The sequence below is a fragment of the Selaginella moellendorffii genome, unplaced genomic scaffold (assembly GCF_000143415.4).
Source record: "Selaginella moellendorffii unplaced genomic scaffold, v1.0 SELMOscaffold_1, whole genome shotgun sequence".
Taxonomy (NCBI): Eukaryota; Viridiplantae; Streptophyta; class Lycopodiopsida; order Selaginellales; family Selaginellaceae; genus Selaginella; species Selaginella moellendorffii.
Genome location: NW_003314262.1, coordinates 2226755 through 2246555, shown reverse-complemented (window position 1 = coordinate 2246555; position 19801 = coordinate 2226755). Strand labels below are relative to the sequence as shown.

Genomic DNA, 19801 nt, shown 5'->3' with positions numbered 1-19801 from the left:
CGTTCGTCGCACTTTGGGAGCTGTCAAGCAACTGAGTTTGTACTCAGGATTTAGTCCAAGTTTGGACTTCCATGACCTTCCTTCTAGAGAAAGAGATTCTCTCTTTTCCTTGTCTCGTTTCCATTGTCTAGTTTCCAGGTTGATACAAAGCCGATTGCTTTTGACTGTTTTCACGCAGCTTTTCCATCCCTTCAAATCTTTTCCTTTGTTGGTTTCTTTTCTTCTGTCCCTCTGCGAGTCTTCTCTACTTTTTCTCCTTTTCTGGTTGGTCCAAGGTCGAGATTTTTCTAGCGAGAGCATCTTCTATCCATGCAGAGTTTTAAGTACAACAGCCAACAGCACGTCGTTTTGGAAGTTTCCGAGGAGGAATTACGAACGGATGCCCGATCTAGTCTCTCACTAAACTTTGATCGCAATGACCAGGCCCGGATCATTCCTTTGCGGCTTTCCAAATCACAATCGCTCCATCAATGTAACCTGTAACATAACAATGCCCAAAATGCATCTTTCACGGGCAGTGCCACCATTGAGCCACCATCGTCAGGCTCTAGCTCCAGCATCTCGAGAAGAAATCTGGAATTCTCTTCCTTTCCACAGGAATTTTGATCTTACTCTTTGTCTTTTCGATGCGAGCGAGCTTTTTCTCCGGTCAAAAAAGTTCTTCCAGTTGAATTCAATGCCCGCTAGTGGCCAAATTCAATACGAGCCGTCGATTCCAAATCCCAGGGACAGCGGTATTAATCCGCGTCCGTCCATCTTTTCATTTTTTTCTTTACACCACTGTCACAGACTCGCATGGCCACCCATTTTAAATGCACTCCAGGTTAATTTCATTCACACACAACTTACCTACACCAGTATTATCGCCTTTACTTTACCCTCGCGTGTCAGAAGCTTACGTGTCTCTGCCCAGCCCAGGGAGAATAATCTAAACTTCTGGAGAATATGCCATGATCTTGGCTTGGATGGCCCCACTGACAACAAACAAACGCGACGCGAGATATTCGCTCTAACTGATCGATTCTTGACTGGAGCTGTGAATCCAAATCCAATCGACGATCGATTTCTTTTCGTCCAATTCAATGCTCCAGGTAACAAGTAGCAAGGACGAATGCATGCACTTTGACGGTCAAGTCAATCCCTTCAACGTTCGGTTTGACCGGGCTGGAACCCTAGCATTTTTCCTGGCTGGGTGTCTTTTGTTTGCTTGTGCGCAGTGATTTCCAGCGAGCAGGGAGAGACAGTGGGGAGCGATCAGAGAGATGGCGATTGGGATTGATTTGTGCGGAGATTTAAGTAGCAACGCAACAACGTTTGGGTCTTTTTGTTTGAATTTGAGAGGGTGGTCGTTGTCCCAGAATCAACCAGTAGGTTTTGCAGCGTTCTGATATTTAAGAAAAACAAAATAGGGTTCCAGAGGGTGGCAGGCAATGCGCTGCACGTAATCTAGGCCACAACGCCCATGCAGGAGGAGGTAAGGTATAGGGTTCCATTCGTTCGTCGTCTACATAGACTAGAACTCTCTTTTGATTTGTTTGTTCTTGTTTTTTAAGCATTAATTCGCTCTCTTTTTTCGAGCTCCAAGGTTTTTATTTGGCGCACTCTCTCAGGAGCAAAGAGTACCTCCACATGATATGTCTCATCATCGATATCTACTTCCCAATTGGACGGACTTTTATCTAGGGCTTTATGATATTAGGGTAAAGCGCTGGTTAAAGGTGATTAGGTGTGACCACCTGATTAGCGCGATAATCGGCCAACTGCGCATTGCATTTAATGTCCTTGGTTGGCGAATTTTTATTTAATTTTTTACCGCACCAGGTCACCATTCTATCTGTTGACACCGCCATGGTCAGCCGAGCACGTAAAAACAGAGCGGGGTAAGAGAAAACAAGCGTATTTACTCGGCCCAGGTCCAATAAAACAGAGCAAGTCAATCCTTGAACGCCCCACAACAATCTTCTTTTTACCCCTCCCTCTCTCTCTCGCAGCGCTGATAGTATAGTAAACTGGAAAGGTAGTTTTCGATCCCACTCCGTGAATCGTGGGATTGCTTGGAAGCGTTCGATTGATATTCCAAGCATTTTTTTTTAACCTTGAGTTGAATTCTTTCCCTCTCTCTTGCGCTACGCTGCTGGTATTTCTAGACATGGGACGAATCATTTGGTCTTCCATTCCACTTTGACAAAGAAATTCTCATTCTCTTGCTTGATCTTCTTCTCTTCTCCGCGATTTTGACTATCTTCGTCTTCTTCGATTCTTCTTATCGCCTTCTCTCGCCCACGCTTGTTCTTCCTCATTGTCGTTTTGGTCTTGGATCCCTTGAAAGCGCCAAAGCCCCATTTCTAGCTTCCGACACAAATTGCTCGCGAACCGCTCGCCAATTGCGAGATCGCGCGCGCGTTCCGGGCACCCTCTTCGCCGCTCTCTCCCCGCGCGCTCCTCTCGCCATCGCCCAGATTCGAGAGAATTGACCCACCATTCCAATCCAGACTCACGGCTTCGTCCCACCTCGATCCTCCAGTGTTTCCGCGTCTAATCCTTGGCCATGGGCTGCTCGCTACCTGCGATTCTCGCCATTCTCCTCTTCCACTGCTGCATTGCCGCGGCTGCCCCGCTCAGCGATCTCGTCACGAATCTCCCCGGCCAGCCGCGCGTCCGATTCCGGCAGTACGCGGGCTACGTGACGGTGGATCCATCCGCGGGGCGAGCATTGTTCTACTATTTCGTGGAGGTGGAAGGCGGTGCTCCACAGTCCAAGCCTCTCACGCTTTGGCTCAATGGAGGTACTGTGATCTCCTAGTGCGTGCTTTTTTCCAGTAGTGTCACTCACACAGAGTTCTTGTCTGGCACCAAAAAAAAAAGGTCCCGGATGCTCGTCGATTGGATGCGGTGCGTTTACGGAGCTGGGACCATTCTATCCAAATGCTTCCGGCACTGGACTGCTGAGAAATCCACAGTCATGGAACAAAGGTCCGATTAAATTCTTCCATGATCTCGCTTTTGCTTTCTCCCCGATCGAGAAGATCTCTAAAACGTGGGTTTCTTCCTTTTCTAGTTTCCAATCTCTTGTTCTTGGATTCGCCCGCTGGAGTTGGATGGTCGTATTCCAACACCAGCTCCGACTATGACAACGTTACCGATGAGAAAACTGGTATGATTCAATGATCTTTTCCTTCCTCTCTTCTCCGGACAAATGCTTTTCGTCTCTGGCCTCCTTCTCCATCTTTGTTTTCTTCCTCTTTATCTCCTGTTCTTGGTCTCTTTTCTTTTTCCTTGGCTTGTTTTGGTCGGAACGACGAGAGCGTGCAGTGGTTTTTCATCGTTTCCAGTGTCACTGAGCTTTGCTTTCTGGGAATGCGTGGCTTTACAGCTCAAGATACGCTCCTGTTCTTGCTGGGATGGTTCAGAAAGTTTCCAGAGTTTAGAAGTTCCGACCTCTACATCACTGGCGAGAGCTACGCAGGTCTGATCATACTTTTTTCGTATTTGGCTCCAAATTCCGTATTAACCATCTCCTTCGTGTTTTTTTTTTTTTTGGTTTTTCTCCTCGTCCAGGACACTATGTCCCACAATTGGCTTCCGTCATTCTTGGACACAATGAGCGCAATCGCCAGGAAGAACTCCGGTTGAAAGGCATTGCAGTAAGTGGTGTTCTTGGTTTCCACTTTTCTTGATGGATCTTCTTTGCAAACTTTGTGGTGGTGTAGATCGGAAATCCCTTGCTCAATCTCGGGATAGACACCGCTGCCATGTACGAGTACTTTTGGTCGCACGGGTTGATCTCCGATGATACTTTCGCCGCCGTCAAGGGAGCTTGCAACTTCGAGGACTACGAGCTCGGGGCCGAGAAGCAGCACAACGTTTCCAACCAGTGCGACGTGATCATGGGCAAGTCCGACGACGAGGTGGGCGATTTCATCAATAACTACGACGTGATCCTCGACGTGTGCCTGCCGTCGCTGTTCCTCCAGGAGCTCAGGCTGAAGCAACACGTGAGTAGTAAGCTAGAGAATTCCTGGAGCTTGATGCTGTTCTTTTTCGTGTTTTTCTTTTTTTTCTTCTTTGCGCGTTTGATTGATTGCTCGCTTGCCGTGATCTCCCGGTGATCCGCATCTCTGGCATCTGTGATCTTACTCATTTAATTGCTCGCCGTGTTTTTTGTTGTTTTATTTTTTGTTCTGCCAAGCAGATCACTCAGAAGAGCTATGGAGTTGATGTTTGCATTGATGACGAAAGAGACCTCTATCTCAATGACTACAGAGTACAGCAAGCTCTTCATGCCAACGTTACAGGACTCAACTACAAATGGACAATGTGTGACGGGTAACTACGCTGTTCCTTAAGTTCTCTCGAGTTTTCTCTCGAAAGTTCTCTTGCTCGATCACTAACTTATCAAAACTTTTCTCGAAACCTTTCAGGCCCGTCCAATACTATCTCCAGGATGGTAGCATCGACATTGTTCCCTTGCTCCAAAGCATCGTCAAAACCGGCCTTCGTGTCTGGGTTTTCAGGTAAGAAAGCTTTCTTTCCATTTTTCTTGAACTTCTTTCTTCGTTCGCGTGTGTTCTTCGTGTTCTTCGTTTCATCTCGTGAAAGTCCACCATGTTTTCTACTTTTTTTTTATTTCCTTTCTCAGCTGCTCAGTCACTCGCTTGCGATTCTTGCAGTGGCGATCAGGACTCTGTCGTGCCATTGACTGGAACCCGGACAATAATCAATGGGCTTGGCAAAAGTCTCAATCTTCCAGCTACAGTCCCATACACTGCCTGGTACTTGGGAGGCCAGGTACTTTGTTTCTCTTTTTTATCTTAGCTCTAGGCTTAGTACGAGCTCAAGATGTGAAAAGTTCACTGGCTATGTAGATAGTTTAGACAAAATCATTGGCTAAAACCTCTTCAAATCCAGGTTGCCGGATGGACGCAAGTTTATGGAAATCTCACGTACGCGACGATACGAGGAGCAGCGCATATGGTTCCTTACGCTCAACCCGCGCGAGCGTTGCTACTCTTCCAAACTTTTCTCTCCGGCCAGACGCTTCCCAAGAACAGCTAACACTTTCCAAGATGGGATATCGATGGACACCAAAACCGAGCACACCATTTTTCCCAGCAACATCTCGATACAAACGAAAGCGCGAAAGCAGGGTCTCTGCTCAAAGGAGTGGAAATCCTCCTCTCTTTTCTTTCACTTTCGAAGAATCGAAGCAAACAAAAAGAGGAAAAAAAACCACACACACACACAATACAAGGAAGAAGAAGAAGAAGAGAAAGATACGAGGCAAAACGAGCCGAGTTTGATGCTCTTGTAAGCTCTATAGCAAAGCAAACACAAAGCATGTACTATATAGTTCTTTCAAATCATAGCCAGCGAGTGATCAAACCAAGAAAAAAAAAAGAGAGTACGCGACTTTGCTCTCCGGATCGAAGAGAAGCATCAAAGTACTCTCTAAAAGTTTCTTCGTGATGATTAGAGACCAAGTGAGAGATCACGCATGAGTAGAGAGAGCTTGGATTGTTTGTCTAGTGTTTTAAGTCTTCTACTTCTAGCTAGCCTACAAAGAGTGGGAGTTCCGTGCTGTGTGTTTGGGGGACAGGGTCTACGTTAGCCCTGTGGAAGCTTGACGATATAATCGTGATTGTTGGAACTTTGCTGGAGCTTGCTGTTGGCCACTCTTGGAATTTTCTACGCGCGGAGAGGATCGATCGATCCACGGGAAGAAGAAGAAAGTGATGGACGAAGAAGAGAAAATAATCTCGCGAAATGGATGAGCGGGATCCCCAAGAACACGGAAGTGGGAGTCAACTTGCTCACTGTTAATCTCGTACTGTGTGATAGAAAAAACTGGAACTTTGGTGGGCTTCCACGTGAATGATTTAAAGGATTTTCTATGTTATCAAAAGAACAAAACTATGGTATGAATCTCGAGACAACGCTCTTCATGGGAGGAACTTTACAGCAGCCGTCCACGCGGTAAAGGCTTGTTTTTTACTTTTCTTTCCAATTATCCTCCAATCATGGTGTCACGTCGCTTTGTGCTCTTTCACAGCGAATTTTAGCTGGCCAATGCGGAGGTTCGAATCCCTTTAGCGGCGGGAGGCAAGAACCCTAAATCTCTCCTGTTAGCAGACGAATAAGCCAGCGGCTTGGCGCTAGTCAGGTGATTCTAGGGGGCTCTGGCAGCAATCTATGGAAATCTCGTGTCGGGAGCTTAGATTCTTGCAGCGGGAGCTGGATTTGCATTCTAAGTAGTAGATCTGAGCTGTCGCAAAACCCTAGGGGGAATGGAGACGGCTGTGAGCACCTCGGCGCTTCCTAGATCATCGTCCAAGGCGCGAGAATCGGCATGGAAGACAGAGCGAGGATCTTGGAGAGCCGACCGAGCGCTATCGAGCCTAGTGCATATAGGTAATCATTTGGTTCATCCCTTGCTGTGGATCTCACGGGTAAATGCGGTTGATTGCTAGACTGCCTCTCGTCCAACGCGGCGAATCAAGACGATTTTGAGAAGGACTCGGAGGAAGATCGAAAGGGGAAGAACAAGATCGCGTCTTTCAAGGCTATCATTGCGTCCAAGAAGCTGAGGTCATCGTTCCGGAGGAAGAGACGGAGAAAGAGATCGCTGATCGAGGACGTGTGGGACGCCGAGGAGCAAAAGGCCGTGGATGCTTTTAGACAGGTTTTGCTAGCTGAGAATCTCCTTCCAGACAGGCATGACGATTACCATACGCTGCTGAGGTATGTGCTATACTCGTTTCTTTTTTTCTCTCTCCCTGTTATCCATACAGTCGCTCTTGCTGGCTCTAGATTTTTGAAGGCTCGGAAGTTTGATCATGACAAGGCCAAGAACATGTGGATCGAGATGCTGCAATGGAGGAAAGACAACGACGTAGACACTATTGAAGAGGTATGCTGAAGTTTTGTCCCTCGTTCCGTAAAATGTAGGTCCTTTTTTGCAGTCTTTTGCATTCGAGGAACTAGAAGAGGTGAAGAAGTATTACCCCCATGGTAATCACGGCGTGGACAAAGAAGGAAGGCCTGTTTACATCGAGCGTCTTGGCAAGGTGGAACCGAATAAGCTCATGAACGTCACAACCATCGATAGATATTTGAAGTACCATATATGTGAGTTCGAGAGGACCATCAACAAGAAGTTCCCTGCTTGTTCGATTGCGGCAAAACGGCACATAGATTCTACCACTACGATTCTGGATGTGGCTGGTGTGGTAAGAGATTACATCACTTATAATTACGACATAATGCTCATGTTCTTTTGCAGGGTCTCAAAAACTTCAATAAGACTGCACGAGAGCTGATAATCAGGATGCAAAAAATTGACGGCGACAATTATCCTGAGGTGAATCTTAAACGATTTCTGATTTTTTCTCAATCTTGTACAATTTCTGCACACAGACTCTACACAGAATGTATATCGTGAACGCCGGATCTGGGTTTAGATTGCTGTGGAATACTGTCCGAAGCTTTCTGGATCCTAAAACTACCTCAAAGATCACAGTAACTAATTCTTTCGTTACGCATACGTTTCTTAATTTCTTATACTTTCTTTGCAGGTCTTAGGGAACAAGTTTCAAAGCAGACTCCTCGAGGTTATTGATGCAAAGTATGTATATGTTGCATGTCATGCTAGAGATTTTTTGACTGATTTGGTTTCAACAGCGAGCTGCCAGAATTTCTTGGCGGGACCTGCAATTGTCTCGTGGAAGGTGGCTGCATGTGCTCTGATAGAGGACCGTGGAAAGACCCATCCATTTTGAAGGTACCGTCAATGTTAGTTGTTGTCTTTTGAACTAGGCTGATCCTACTCTCTTCAGGCTGTTATGGATGGAAAAGCGAAGTTTGCAAGACAAATTGTGACTATAGATTCCGGTGGAACAGAAATTAAGGTATAACTATATCTTTCTCCGTTTTGGAGGCCGATTTTGATTGATTATGATCCAGGTCCGAGAGCTGGATGTTTCAACTGCAGAATCTGGCTCGGACGTGGATGACTTCTCTGTCAGAACGAGACCAAGTTTCGTGAGGCTGAACTCGGTGTCTGAAGAGGTGAGGTAGCTAATGTTCTTCACGCGATACTGACGTGCTCTTACAGGTCTATGGCGGTGCTAGACTTTTGGACAACCCGGACTTGGTCCTTGGTAATGAGATGGTACCAATGGTCGATAAGGCTGTTGACAACATTGCTAGCGTCTACGTGAAGAAAACGGACTCGAACGGCTACAGCGCCAGCATTCATGCAAGAGGTTTAAGTTTGAAGTTTGCAACTTTTTGGCAATACTGATACTGGCTTCAGGCAATGCAGATATTTCCAAGCTCCACCCGGGTGCTTTTGCGAATTACCTTGCAGCAATTTTGGCATTTTTCATGAGTGTTGTGATCATTGCTCGAGAAATTTGCAAAAGAAAACAGGAGATGCTTACTGGCGGCGTTGGTTCAAGCTCGCGTGTCGTCCATAATTTGCAACCACCTGCTGTAGTGGAGCAAATGGTCTCTAGTGGGATCAAGGACCGTGTAGAGAAGCTTGAAGGGCTTGTGAGGGAGCTACTTGAGCAAAACGAGAAGCTGAAGAGAATCATCTCTGTTGAAGCAGCTGAACGGATCAAGGCGCTCGAGGATGAACTGGCTGAGACAAAGGAGGTACTGATTTTTTAAAAATGATGATTAGCTTATGATTGTATGTATTTCCAGAGCCTTCGCAGCATGCAAATCAAGCAAGAGGAGCTGCATACTAGTTTTGAACAATTGAAGGAACGAAGTTTGCAGGTATTGCATATTACTTTTTTTGTTTCGTACTGACGTTTTTTCTTGTTTAGCGGACGGGGTGGTGTTGGTAAAACCTAAGCTGACTTGTATAGCGTGAAATAAGACTGCACGATATGTAGAGGAGTGATGTTTGATGCAATAAACATCTGTTTGGGTGATCGGGACCGTTCTTCAGGTAGTTTTCTTGTTAGGTATTGGATTTTTCCGGTATGACAGAAAGTTTGTGGGATGATGTTAAGAGCTTGAAGCACAGCAAGACGTTGAGTACCTCTATTGAAGATGACAAATACCGGCGTCAGGTGGATGCTGCTAAGAAACGTGCTGCAGCTCAAAATGTCGATTATCCTACGTTCGCAGCCATGGTAAGAAAACGCATTAAATTTTTCTATACTTATGTCTTCTTTGTGCAGGTCTCTGCTGCTCACTTACAACCAGTTGATCGAAAGAGGCTGGCGGAACCCAGAGCGGATACTAAAAGAACTGCTCCAGCTTGGTCGTTCAGTTCTTCTGGAAGTTTGCTGAAGGCCGACGACGTTAGATCTCAAGCAGGCACGGAAGCTCCCATCTTGTCGAAGCGCGATGTCCTCGAGTCTCTGGAAAAGCTGAAAAGTTTTGTGCGAGGCACGGGTAATGCAGATGTACCACCCACTGCCGCCAGAACCGTGGGGCCTATGACGCAAGATGCCTTTCGAAAAAGCTGGAGAAGTCTATCCACGGAACCTCCAGACAAGAGGCTAGAGTTCCTGGCAAACGTTGGACCCTTTCCAAGGATTTTCAGAGTGGAGGTTCCTCCAGATATCCTTACCGGGGTTTTGGGAACTTTGCTAGATGCATTGGGTGAGACACAGGGGCCGGGTGGTGTGTCCGCTGTGGTTAAGATTCTGGAGTCGATTTCCAAGTGCTCGAGGTTCGCCATCACAATGAAGTTGATGGGACAGAGGAACAGGGCAGTAGTTGATCGGCTCTTCGACATTCTATCATACGACAGTGAACTCGACGAGCTCCGATCAAAGTTTACAGTGTGAATCTTTCTCTCGTCGGGGAGCATCAGGGAACCGAACGGAACAGGACGCGTTCTCGTCGTTATGAAGGAAAGCTCCACGTAAGTGATCATCGATGGCGTCACTGTGGTGGTGAGGTTCTTCTGCAGCACGGGCCCGTGGTCGTGCAAGTGGCGCAGGTTTGAGATGTCTTTTCCTTTATTACTCCATGCAATTTGGACAATGATTTTGTAATAGGTACTGGCTACGCATACAACGTGGAAAAGTTCTCGGGCTCTTCAACAAGCATAGGTCCTTTCTGCTACTACAACCAAGGAACTCTGGACTTTGACCGGGGCAGGATACTTGGACTACCAGAGACCACCAACTTGGCTTGGCAACGAAGGAACAGACAAAGGAAGGATTTTGCTCTTTGGATTTCGTGGGAGGAGGACGCACAAGTTCTAAGGCTGTTTACTACTACGCGACAAGGACTATGGGAAGAACGTAGACAAGAGCAGGGAATACTGGAGTCGCGAAGCCAGCCGATGAGGATGGTAATGCAGAGACTGGAATCGCGACAGGGTTTTCTCTACGGGAGCCGCCGGAGAATCCTTGGGCAGTGGCAGTGGAAGGCTCGGCAGCCGATGGAGCATGGTCTTGATAAGAACCGTGGCTCAAAGGCTGGACGCGAATGGAGAACTTTTGTCCCAAGTTGCAGTGGCTGGGAACTCCAGAGATGAACCAGTACCAGCCGTCTCTCAGCAGGTAGACCACCGTATCTCCGTCGTCATACGTTGCCAGGGGTTTGGAATTGGAGCAGGAGACGTAGTCTGCGAGGCTCACTTGCAACACGCTCTCGGTGCCTTGATCATAGCGGAAGTCTGCCAGCAGCCAGCCATCCATGAGAGAAGAGAAAGAGGAGCTATTGGGGAAAGCAGCAGTCGCAAACAGGATTGAAAGCCAGTGCTTCGACAACGAAGAGGAACTTAAGCCAGTGGATTCTAGCAGGAATCTTTGCGAGCATTTCCGCGAGAAAGAGAAGAAGTGTGCCTTCGACTTGGTGGGATTGACTTCGAGAACTACGGATAGAGGGCAGGGGATTCTAGCAGCAAACTTGGCGAGCATTTCTCCGAGAAGCACTGGATAGAGAACTTACGCAGCGTGTCTTCGACTTGGAAGCTGTATTGCGAGGCCCAGTCCGTGTAGTTGATCTTGGCGAGAGAGGGCAGCTTCCATCCGGCCTTGTCGCCCACATTGTGCTGGATACCCGCCGAGACAATCGCCGCGAACACCGCAAGAACAGTGATCGAAGCGAGCAAACTTCCGGTTGAAGCCACGAAGAACATTTGCTTTGCTATGCTTTGCTATGCTTTGCTTTGCGCTGCTACTAAAAACAAAAAAGACGAATCTTTTAAATACCAGCAAAAATTCCCTAGAATATCCTCTCGCCACGTGTCAGCTTCTCACTGGATGTCCACGCTGTGCTTGATCTTGGCGAGCTCCATCTGCGCTTGCATGAGCAGCTGCATTCGATGGAGCTCCAGATCTTTGGTGAATTGCATCCGGATCTTCTCCAGATCCACCAGCTGCTGCCGCTTGCACTCCTCCATGCGCTCGAAGATCTCGCCCAGCTTGGCGATGGCACCGGCGAGCGGCGACGAGGAAGACGAGGACGAAGATGGCGATCCCATCTTCCTCTTCTTCTTCTTCTTCGCGGCATTGCCACCTCCCCGCTTCTTCGTCTTGAAGTTTAAGACCCACAGTAGATCTTCCTGTTCTTCGTGATCTTGGAGTTCTTCGTCACGATCATCGTCATTTCCTTCTTCTTCCTCCTCTTCTTCGCTGCTGCTGGGATGATAGTGCTGCCGCTTGGACGCCCTGGGCTTGGATTCCTTGCCGGAGTTCTTGACGATGTTCCCAGCATCCGCCCCGATCGGGAGGGACGAGCGAGGAGTGGTGGTGGTGGCGGTGGAGTTCTTGGCGTTGCTGGCCATCCCGAGAAGCCTGTCAAGGATTCGATAGAACGGCCACTTGCTGGGCGATCCCAGCGAGCTCTGCTTCTGCCGCTCCTGCTTGAATTTCTTCTTGAGCGTGTCCACGCGATTCTTGCACTGGACGTCGGTCTTGGGGCTGTGGCTCCGGATCGTCACCGCCGCCGCCAGCTCCGCCCAGTGATCCAGCCGCAAGTGCCACTTGTTGAGCGCCACGCACTTGTCCCCCCACGCCTGGAGCAGCGCCAGCGTCGCGCCATCGCCCCAATCGTCCCGCCCCAAACCCTGGCTGCTGCCCCTCACCTGGATCGGCGACTGCTGGAGGAGCTCCGGGTTCGCGCAAGCGATCTGGCCAAACAAATCTTCCTCCTCTTCATCCTCCTCCTCTCCTCCTCCTCCTTCCGCGGCTACATTTGGGGCTGGAGTGGAAATCTGCGCTGCCGCTTCTTCCTCTTCCTCTAGATTCTCCTCTTCCGGATTCTCCTCCTCTTCCTCCTCCTCCTCCTCGTCTTGATCGACAGTGTGAATGCCCTGCTGGAGCTGCCGTAGGAGCACCTGATGCGATCCACTCCTGCTGTTGATCACCATCGCATCAAGAAACCATAGCCATCCGGAAGAACCCTAGATCCACCGGTATATTCTGGCAGTGCAAATCCAAAATATTCCGCCTAACAGAATATGCCGCCGGTGGGGCATATACCGACAGCGATAGCCGGGGGTAGCATATTCCGCCCGTGCGCGAGCATATGCTCAGACGGATTCCAGTAGACGGCGGATATGGTGAGCAGCAGCAAAGCTCTCCAGCGGAGGAGTGCTCGAGAATGGCGCCACCGACCTCGTCTTCGCCGCGCAAGCTCGAGATCGTGAACCCGGTGCCGGCGGACATCGACATTGCGCAGTCGGTCGATCCGCTGCCCATTGCCTCCATCGCGCAGGACTTAGGTTTGTCGCCCCACGAGTTCCAGCTCTACGGCCCCTCCAAGGCCAAGGCAAGCCCCTCTCTCCCTCTCTCAATCACTCCCTCGCCACGGCTCTACATTCGATCGATCGATCGATCCAGCGCGCGGTTTTGGTGATTTCTTTTGCTTTCTTTGTGCTCTCGCCAGGTGCTCTTGCCCGTCCGGGATCGCCTCAAGAACCATCCCGATGGATTCTACGTCGTGGTGGCCGGGATTACGCCGACGCCGCTGGGAGAGGGCAAATCGACCACCACTGTTGGGCTCGGGCAAGCCATGGGGGCTCATCTCGGAAAGAAGGTGAGCTCGTTCCTCCTTTACTGTAGGATCTAGAGTGGTGATCTTCGCGTCTAGAGTCCTCCTTTGGCTTACTTTCTATCGCAAACACTGTTTGCGATATTTCGTCGTGAATTTCCTCTGCATTTACATGGATTCCATCGTGCTGGAATGCGTTGTTTATTGTTTTTGATATCATCCTGCTCTAAATTCTTTCTTTGTCAAAGCTCTCTGATTGTCAAAGTTCTCTGGCTAGAACTGATGTAACTTCTCGAGGTTCTCTGGCTCGAACTGATATATCCTCTCGAAGTTCTCTGGCTAGAACTTGGCTCTTAAAGCTCGCAAAGCTCCAGTCAGTCGTAGTAAAGTTCACGGTTGCTCGCTGAGTATACTTGGTTCTATCCAGGTTGTGGCATGCCTACGCCAACCAAGCCAAGGCCCGACGTTTGGGATCAAAGGTGGAGCTGCCGGAGGAGGATACAGTCAAGTGATTCCGATGGAGGAGTTTAATCTCCATCTCACTGGCGACATACACGCGATCACCGCAGCCAACAATCTACTTTCGGCCGCCATCGACGCTCGGATGTTCCACGAGAACACCCAGTCGGACAAGGCTCTGTTCAACAGGCTGTGTCCCGCGGACAAGGAAGGGAAGAGAAGCTTTGCGAAGGTGATGTACAGTCGCTTGAAGAAGCTCGGCATCGAGAAGACGGATCCAAACCAGCTCACGGCAGAAGAGACGAAGAAGTTCGCGAGACTGGACATTGATCCCGCCACTATCACCTGGAAGAGAGTGATGGACGTGAACGACAGGTTTCTCAGGAAGATCACGGTTGGACAGGGGCCGGAGGAGAAGGGGATGACCAGAGAGACTGGCTTCGACATCTCCGTGGCCAGTGAGATCATGGCGGTCCTCGCATTGACAACTTCGCTGGCGGACATGCGTTCCAGACTGGGAAAGATGGTGATCGGATCGAGCAAAGCCGGCGATCCCGTCACGGCTGACGATCTGGGAGTCGGAGGGGCATTGACAGTTCTCATGAAGGACGCGATCCATCCAACTCTGATGCAAACGCTGGAGGGAACTCCAGTCTTCGTTCACGCCGGACCGTTTGCCAACATTGCTCACGGGAACTCATCCATCGTCGCCGACCAGATTGCTCTCAAGCTCGTTGGTCCGGAAGGCTTTGTGATAACTGAGGCAGGCTTTGGAGCTGATATCGGGTGTGAGAAGTTCATGGATATCAAGTGTAGATACAGCGGGCTGAGACCTCAGTGCGCGGTCATTGTGGCGACTGTCCGAGCTCTCAAGATGCATGGTGGAGGTCCAGCTGTTGTTGCTGGCAAGCCTCTTGATGCGGCCTACAAAAGTGAGAACTTGGAGCTGGTTCGAGCGGGGTGCTCCAATCTGGTGAAGCACATCGAGAACACGAGATCTTACGGTGTCAACGTGGTGGTCGGGATCAACGTGTTCGCCACTGACACCGAAGCCGAGCTTGCCGCGGTGAAGTCGATCGCTTTGGACGCGGGTGCCTTCGACGCGGTTCTGTGCACGCACTACGCGAGTGGTGGCGAGGGAGCTGTAAGTCTGGTTTCAGTTGTTTCCATGGTTTAAGCTTTGCTTGGTTGGTTTTTTCGTTTTCTACCAGGTGGAGCTCGGGTATGCTGTGCAAAGAGCCTGCGAACGACACAGCGCGCCTCTAAAGTTCCTGTACCCGCTGGAGGTGAGCATCAAGGAGAAGATCGAGGCGATTGCGAAGTTCTACGGTGCCGACAATGTGGAGTACGAGTCAGAAGTAAGCTCTCCATTTGCTTCTCGATTTTCTTCTCATTTGCTCGTCTCGATCGTCGCTCACAGGCAGAAGCAAAGATCGAGCTCTACACGCGACAAGGCTTCTCGCAACTTCCCATTTGCATGGCGAAGACGCAGTACTCGTTCTCGCACGATCCATCGCTCAAGGGAGTTCCAAAGGGATTCACGCTGCCCATCCGAGACGTGCGCGCGAGCGTGGGTGCCGGTTTTATATACCCGCTGGTTGGGGCCATGAGCACCATGCCTGGCTTGCCGACCAGGCCGTGCTTCTACGACATTGATTTGGACATTGAAAGTGGGAAGGTTTTGGGATTGTCGTGACAGGAAGACTGTGAAAATGGAAAACCAAGCAAAAAACTAATAACATGAGAAAAAAGAACTTTGAAGAATGGCCAATTCTGTTTAAATACCATTAACTATGTTTTAATCTCTAAATGATTTAGCACCAAAGGAGTAAAACATGTCTTATATTCAAAAAAATTCAAAGAAATTAATAACATGAGAAAAAAGAACATTGAAGAACTGTTTAAATATTGCTCTTTTTAATGAACTATTAACTGTGTTTTATTCTCTAACAAAACATGTCGGCAATTACATCATCTAAATCATATGAAAATTCGAATCCTATATTCAAAAAAGTTCAAGTGGTTATTGATTTGACCATCAAAGCTGAGATGCAATTCTTGCGCACTCACCACTGCAAATCTTGTCTTGGCACAAATCTCCTTAACTACCTGTGTACACCTGCGTTATGCCACTCAACAACACCATGTAGAGCTTTCTCATACTGTCCATGAGATGGAGACTGAGATCCTTGTACGTGATCGTGTTGCTTGCGACATCAAACTCAAGAATCTTTGAATCCATACAAACCAACTTGCTTTGTATGGCGCTCTGGACAAGTCTCAGTGTGTTGGCTCGGCCCCATTTCGCCTAGGCCGCGAGCGAAGGTGTAGACGTTGCCACACTCGAGGATGGAAGCCGGCAAAAGATTTGTGCCACCAGGCGGTTTAGCTTAAATCACCCCTAAACCTGTAATTAATACCATCTCCCTAATTGTCAGGTAAAGGTAAGGTAAGTAAATATCTGTTTTTAAATTTTGGTGATACTGCTTTCTAGGATCATCATTTTCTCAGAATCTTCTTTTTCTCAGAATACTTTTTCTCAGAAGGCTTTGCTTGGTTGTTTCTCGGGTATGCTGTAAAACTCTTTGGCTTCTTTTTCTCATCGTCCAAAAGACTCGTTGGCTCGAGCTTTGCTTTCCGGCACATTTGCGCTGCCGTGTGCTTCTCTGAAGGTGTTTAGTCGAGAAGCCCAGCCGCTTGAAAGACATGAGGCTTGGTTGGATCCTCAAGGAACACTTGATCCCTGGAATCCAGTGACGAGCTCACGTTTCCAGGCTCGAAACACAAACATCCGCTCCTGGGCGACGACCGACAACCACCCTCGCAAACTTTCCTCCAGTTGATGGCATCAGCCAAAAACCCGTCCGAGTTCCCGGTGAAGAAAACAATGAGCTGCTTTGCCACCACCGGGTACTGATCGTCTTCCTCTTACCCAAGCAAACTCGCACAAAGTCTCGAAAACGCTCCAGCATGGATGGCTGGAGCAGCCGCTCTCTGACGATCGCCAAGATTAGACACCGCCCTGGCAGCTTTCTCAAGCAAGCTTGGAACGCCATCGTCATCCTTGGGAGCCCAAACTTTCCATCCCAGCACCTCGTCCTGCAGCTTCCACGGGGGAAAGCTTGTAGAACTGCCCAGCTCTCACAACCATCCGAGTCCACGCACGTCTGTGTTCGTGGTGCCCTTGCGCTGCGATGGGAATGTCCAGCGTCCGGTCCAGTTCGTAATTTCTCCTTTATGAGCATTCTACATGCAAGAAATAAGGATAAATGATATATATTATAAATTTATTATCATATTTATTTTATACCTAGTACCAAAAGATATGAGTCAATATATGGTTAAAAACATGTAATTTCTTTAATTTGTTAACTATAGAAAAAAACAATTGCTATGTGTTGCATGTAGCAACGTTTGGTTTGTTTAATAGTAGTGTTATTCTTACTTATCAATCCAATTGATCAAATAAAATTTATAATTATAAGCATGTTTAAACACAAGATCAATCTTATTGCATATCAACCATTAGATTATAGAATAAGAAAGAATATACTAGAAAGGGTTTACAAAAGTTTATAAATTATAAACATGTTTATAAATTATAAATACAATATTAATCTAAATGAATAACAACTGTTAGATTGTAGACTATCCTAGAATATTCAAGAATATTCTAGGTATATCCACTACTATCCTAGTCTCCCTACATGTTTGCTTAAGCAAACCAAAAAATATTTTTCTGAAAATGTATTTAACCCAAATGAGGCTTTGCACTAAATTTTACCCTTAGTAAAGAATCTTATTTAGACTAATATGATTATTTACAACACTAGTTCAAATGTGATGATTTATACAACCATCACTATCCAAACATTTCAGTTTATTATGGGTAAATAATAATTATTTTTTACTGAATACGTATCAATAATGGTTTTAAAAAAATAACTAAGAATTATGTTAAGTAGATGCAAATATTGGGAAAAAATTACTTAATGCTTCAATATTGTTTTTGAAAGAGGGTCTAAAAGGAACAAATGGGCTTAGTGATGGAATAAGAATGAGCAACAACAATATTAGAGTAAAGATATATAGTACTAAAGAAACTAAAGATTTCAATAATAGAGTGTAGTATGGATAAATCAAAAGATATATGTGTCAAAATAGGTTAAAAAGACATTTTAAATAATAGTAAGTCTAGGCACTATGCTTAAGCTTTGATCCTATTGTAGACAGAAACTATATACTTTTCATTCCTAGTAATATGTATCTAAACCTGAACTTTGATAGCAATAACTTTCCTTAAATCCCTATATCTTATTATACTTTTTTGGACTTCTAAACTATCAAACTTTTATAAACACTATTCTCCCAATCCTTCCAAATTATTTGAACTTATGGCTCCACCAACACTAGTTATCTATCAGTTCTACATCCAATTTTACTACCATTTGACATCTTAAGAAGCTTGCACTGTGTGAGATGATTGGATGCATAAACCACATAAATAACTTCTTGATTAAACATAGTTTATAGCTGCTCATCATACTCAAAACTTCCTAGAAAATTATATTTGATTTGTACATTTCTTTGAAGAGAAGCTTTAACTCCTGCAAAAATACTTAAACAATGCACCTCTCCCTATAACTACTTTCTATTGAAACATATCAAACTATGTTTGCCTTATTACTTACATTTGAGCTTGAATTTAGTATTCTCATGGTTAAAGCCCTATTTTTATGTTTACTTTGTGCATAGTTGAAACTAGCCTAATGCAAGAACAATATTAGATTTCAACAATCCCCTTAAAAACTTTTTGGATGTGCAAAATAATTGAAGCCACAATCTAGACATACCATATAATGTAAATCATTCTCATCCATATATATGCTTTCATGTGGTTTTGACAGCATGTAATGTTTTGAAGACAGCTTGGGCATTATAGTGGCAATTTGAAGCTTTGGCTTGGATAAAAAATTCTTGATATTGTTCCCATATAGTTAACTTTTAAATTTCTTCAAGCGATGAAACTTCACCTCTTTAATGCCTCAAATCTTCCCAGTATATGCTTCCAACTCTTACTTAGATTTTAAGCATGTAATCAACTTGCACCTTGTCTCCAATGCCACTATAGGAAAAACATATATAAAACATATGGTTAAACATTTTTATGAATCTATTAATGATGTTCTTGATCCTTACCCCCAATAGCAATGATAATCAATATCTTATAAATATGTTTCTGGTGTCTTCACACTATTATAGAAGCAAACATAAAAAGGATAGACTGTAAGTAAGCCGAGTCCTTGTAAGAGCTTGTTTAAAGGTTTAAATGTAAGTGATATTTCTAAATTTCTCACTTGACTGGTCCACTATAACACTAAAACCCCTACCATGGATTCGAAAGCTTGAAAAATCCCTATTTGTGTTGCCTCAAAGACATGTCCTTGATCAAAGAGTGAATATACCTTTAGTAGTGATCATAAAACTCTATCTTCCCATATTGATGCATCCATTAGGAATGAATGATTAATATCTTCTACAGACACAATCTCCTCATAGATTTCTTCTTTAGCTAACTCATTTTAACCAATTCTAACTCTTGCTACTACAAGATCAATGTTGTTGCAACTACCCAGTTAATATATACACAAAAAACAATATCAAGCTCCTCTCTCTCAATGACAATCATGGTTTTGAAATGTGTATAATATCCAGACTTGCTGAAGAAATGTGTATGCAAAGGGCCAAGTTAAACTTTTAGAGTTGCAACTCAAACAAGAGGAAATAGAGGAGGGATTTTGGGAAGATCCAATGGCTTTCAGATCCACACACTCTAGCTAGTTTAATAGGGGCAATTTCCTTGGGCCTTAGGTAGGAATCCATAGCATTCTAGGATGTGCTAGAGGATTAGCATCTATCTGTCTTCAGCTTCATTAATATTTGGCTCATTTGAGGGGATTACTAGAGACTTAAGGGATACAAAGTAGACTAGCACTCAGGTTTTTATAGACAAAATATGTGGCATTAAAGGCCCTTTCTTACCATCCCACTTGGAAATATTTATAGACATAGGAAAAAGCCATCCTTTGTTCATCTTAGTGGACCGAGCTCCAACAATTCATTTCTACTCATAACTTATTCAAGGGAGAATTCCAGTCTACCAAATTTTATGTTTACCACTCAAACAACAAACATGGTATTGTACTTTTTGGTTTTGGGGGTTCCACAAATACCTTTTTCAATGTTTTTGTGGCATCCCTCTTGGTCACTGGTGGTGTTCCACTAGTGGTTCCTCCTAAATATTTGGGTTGTTTGCTAGGGTGGAGCCTAAAGTCAGATCATTAGTTATATAGAAGGTATATAAAGGAAAATGACA

The 19801-nt window shown here is 46.1% G+C and overlaps 7 protein-coding genes across 8 annotated transcripts in view; 4 read left to right on the top strand and 3 right to left on the bottom strand.

Moving 5' to 3' along the window:
* The first annotated feature begins 2101 nt into the window (after positions 1–2101).
* On the top strand, positions 2102–5382 carry LOC9630096 (serine carboxypeptidase-like 44). The gene is made up of 10 exons (XM_024686653.1): positions 2102–2786; positions 2866–2973; positions 3059–3154; positions 3374–3466; positions 3559–3644; positions 3711–3995; positions 4193–4326; positions 4422–4514; positions 4671–4788; positions 4909–5382. Exons 1-10 carry the CDS (start codon positions 2549–2551, stop codon positions 5053–5055), a joined length of 1398 nt encoding a protein of 465 aa, XP_024542421.1. The 5' UTR covers positions 2102–2548; the 3' UTR covers positions 5056–5382.
* A 698-nt stretch (positions 5383–6080) lies between these two features.
* On the top strand, positions 6081–8939 carry LOC9657222 (phosphatidylinositol/phosphatidylcholine transfer protein SFH6). Of its 2 annotated transcripts, none has more exons than XM_024686644.1 (14): positions 6081–6408; positions 6468–6738; positions 6808–6907; positions 6960–7226; positions 7280–7357; positions 7414–7515; positions 7572–7621; positions 7678–7777; positions 7833–7904; positions 7960–8064; positions 8111–8261; positions 8321–8655; positions 8707–8781; positions 8832–8939. In XM_024686644.1, the coding sequence occupies exons 1-14, from the start codon at positions 6285–6287 to the stop codon at positions 8850–8852; spliced, it is 1851 nt and encodes a 616-aa protein (XP_024542412.1). In that variant the 5' UTR covers positions 6081–6284; the 3' UTR covers positions 8853–8939. The 2 variants fall into 2 exon arrangements, with proteins under 2 accessions (XP_024542412.1, XP_002961947.2); XM_002961901.2 differs by having other exon boundaries at positions 6082–6408; positions 8312–8655.
* Positions 8940–8962: 23 nt separating this feature from the next.
* On the top strand, positions 8963–10134 carry LOC112350445 (coiled-coil domain-containing protein 103 homolog). The gene is made up of 3 exons (XM_024686670.1): positions 8963–9143; positions 9192–9961; positions 10020–10134. Exons 1-2 carry the CDS (start codon positions 8991–8993, stop codon positions 9804–9806), a joined length of 768 nt encoding a protein of 255 aa, XP_024542438.1. The 5' UTR covers positions 8963–8990; the 3' UTR covers positions 9807–9961; positions 10020–10134.
* Positions 9963–11128, bottom strand: LOC9630095 (mavicyanin). The gene is made up of 2 exons (XM_002961432.2): positions 10921–11128; positions 9963–10645 (listed from the first exon to the last, which is right to left on the bottom strand). Exons 1-2 carry the CDS (start codon positions 11108–11110, stop codon positions 10242–10244), a joined length of 594 nt encoding a protein of 197 aa, XP_002961478.1. The 5' UTR covers positions 11111–11128; the 3' UTR covers positions 9963–10241.
* A 28-nt stretch (positions 11129–11156) lies between these two features.
* On the bottom strand, positions 11157–12366 carry LOC112350439 (trihelix transcription factor ASIL1-like). The gene has a single exon (XM_024686662.1). The coding sequence runs from the start codon at positions 12341–12343 to the stop codon at positions 11228–11230; it is 1116 nt and encodes a 371-aa protein (XP_024542430.1). The 5' UTR covers positions 12344–12366; the 3' UTR covers positions 11157–11227.
* A 103-nt stretch (positions 12367–12469) lies between these two features.
* LOC9657221 (formate--tetrahydrofolate ligase) lies at positions 12470–15216 on the top strand. The gene is made up of 5 exons (XM_024686632.1): positions 12470–12744; positions 12862–13011; positions 13394–14569; positions 14637–14783; positions 14846–15216. Exons 1-5 carry the CDS (start codon positions 12502–12504, stop codon positions 15119–15121), a joined length of 1992 nt encoding a protein of 663 aa, XP_024542400.1. The 5' UTR covers positions 12470–12501; the 3' UTR covers positions 15122–15216.
* An 885-nt stretch (positions 15217–16101) lies between these two features.
* LOC9657220 (cytochrome P450 71A1) overlaps positions 16102–19801 on the bottom strand; it is a 19586-nt gene continuing 15886 nt past the window's right edge. Inside the window, exons 4-5 of the mRNA XM_002961431.2 lie at positions 16444–16555; positions 16102–16350 (exon numbers count right to left, since the gene is read on the bottom strand). Of these exons, the coding sequence (XP_002961477.2) occupies positions 16102–16350; positions 16444–16555 (361 nt within the window). The remainder of the gene's footprint in view (positions 16351–16443; positions 16556–19801) is intronic.

What these genes read in the sequence shown, in the direction of transcription:
- LOC112350439 (XM_024686662.1), bottom strand. Translation starts at nt 12,343, where the DNA reads ATGGTGATCAACAGCAGGAGTGGATCGCATCAGGTGCTCCTACGGCAG.
- LOC112350445 (XM_024686670.1), top strand. Translation starts at nt 8,991, where the DNA reads ATGACAGAAAGTTTGTGGGATGATGTTAAGAGCTTGAAGCACAGCAAG. An exon ending in ATCCTACGTTCGCAGCCATG is followed by an intron (nt 9,144 to 9,191) that starts GTAAGAAAACGC and finishes TTCTTTGTGCAG; the next exon opens with GTCTCTGCTGCTCACTTACA.
- LOC9630096 (XM_024686653.1), top strand. Translation starts at nt 2,549, where the DNA reads ATGGGCTGCTCGCTACCTGCGATTCTCGCCATTCTCCTCTTCCACTGC. An exon ending in AAATGGACAATGTGTGACGG is followed by an intron (nt 4,327 to 4,421) that starts GTAACTACGCTG and finishes GAAACCTTTCAG; the next exon opens with GCCCGTCCAATACTATCTCC. An exon ending in CTTCGTGTCTGGGTTTTCAG is followed by an intron (nt 4,515 to 4,670) that starts GTAAGAAAGCTT and finishes CGATTCTTGCAG; the next exon opens with TGGCGATCAGGACTCTGTCG.
- LOC9657221 (XM_024686632.1), top strand. Translation starts at nt 12,502, where the DNA reads ATGCTCAGACGGATTCCAGTAGACGGCGGATATGGTGAGCAGCAGCAA. An exon ending in CGAGTGGTGGCGAGGGAGCT is followed by an intron (nt 14,570 to 14,636) that starts GTAAGTCTGGTT and finishes GTTTTCTACCAG; the next exon opens with GTGGAGCTCGGGTATGCTGT. An exon ending in ATGTGGAGTACGAGTCAGAA is followed by an intron (nt 14,784 to 14,845) that starts GTAAGCTCTCCA and finishes CGTCGCTCACAG; the next exon opens with GCAGAAGCAAAGATCGAGCT.
- LOC9657222 (XM_002961901.2), top strand. Translation starts at nt 6,285, where the DNA reads ATGGAGACGGCTGTGAGCACCTCGGCGCTTCCTAGATCATCGTCCAAG. An exon ending in ATCGAGCCTAGTGCATATAG is followed by an intron (nt 6,409 to 6,467) that starts GTAATCATTTGG and finishes GTTGATTGCTAG; the next exon opens with ACTGCCTCTCGTCCAACGCG. An exon ending in CGCCAGCATTCATGCAAGAG is followed by an intron (nt 8,262 to 8,311) that starts GTTTAAGTTTGA and finishes TACTGGCTTCAG; the next exon opens with GCAATGCAGATATTTCCAAG.
- LOC9630095 (XM_002961432.2), bottom strand. Translation starts at nt 11,110, where the DNA reads ATGTTCTTCGTGGCTTCAACCGGAAGTTTGCTCGCTTCGATCACTGTT. An exon ending in CCAAGTCGAAGACACGCTGC is followed by an intron (nt 10,646 to 10,920) that starts GTAAGTTCTCTA and finishes GGCTGCTGGCAG; the next exon opens with ACTTCCGCTATGATCAAGGC.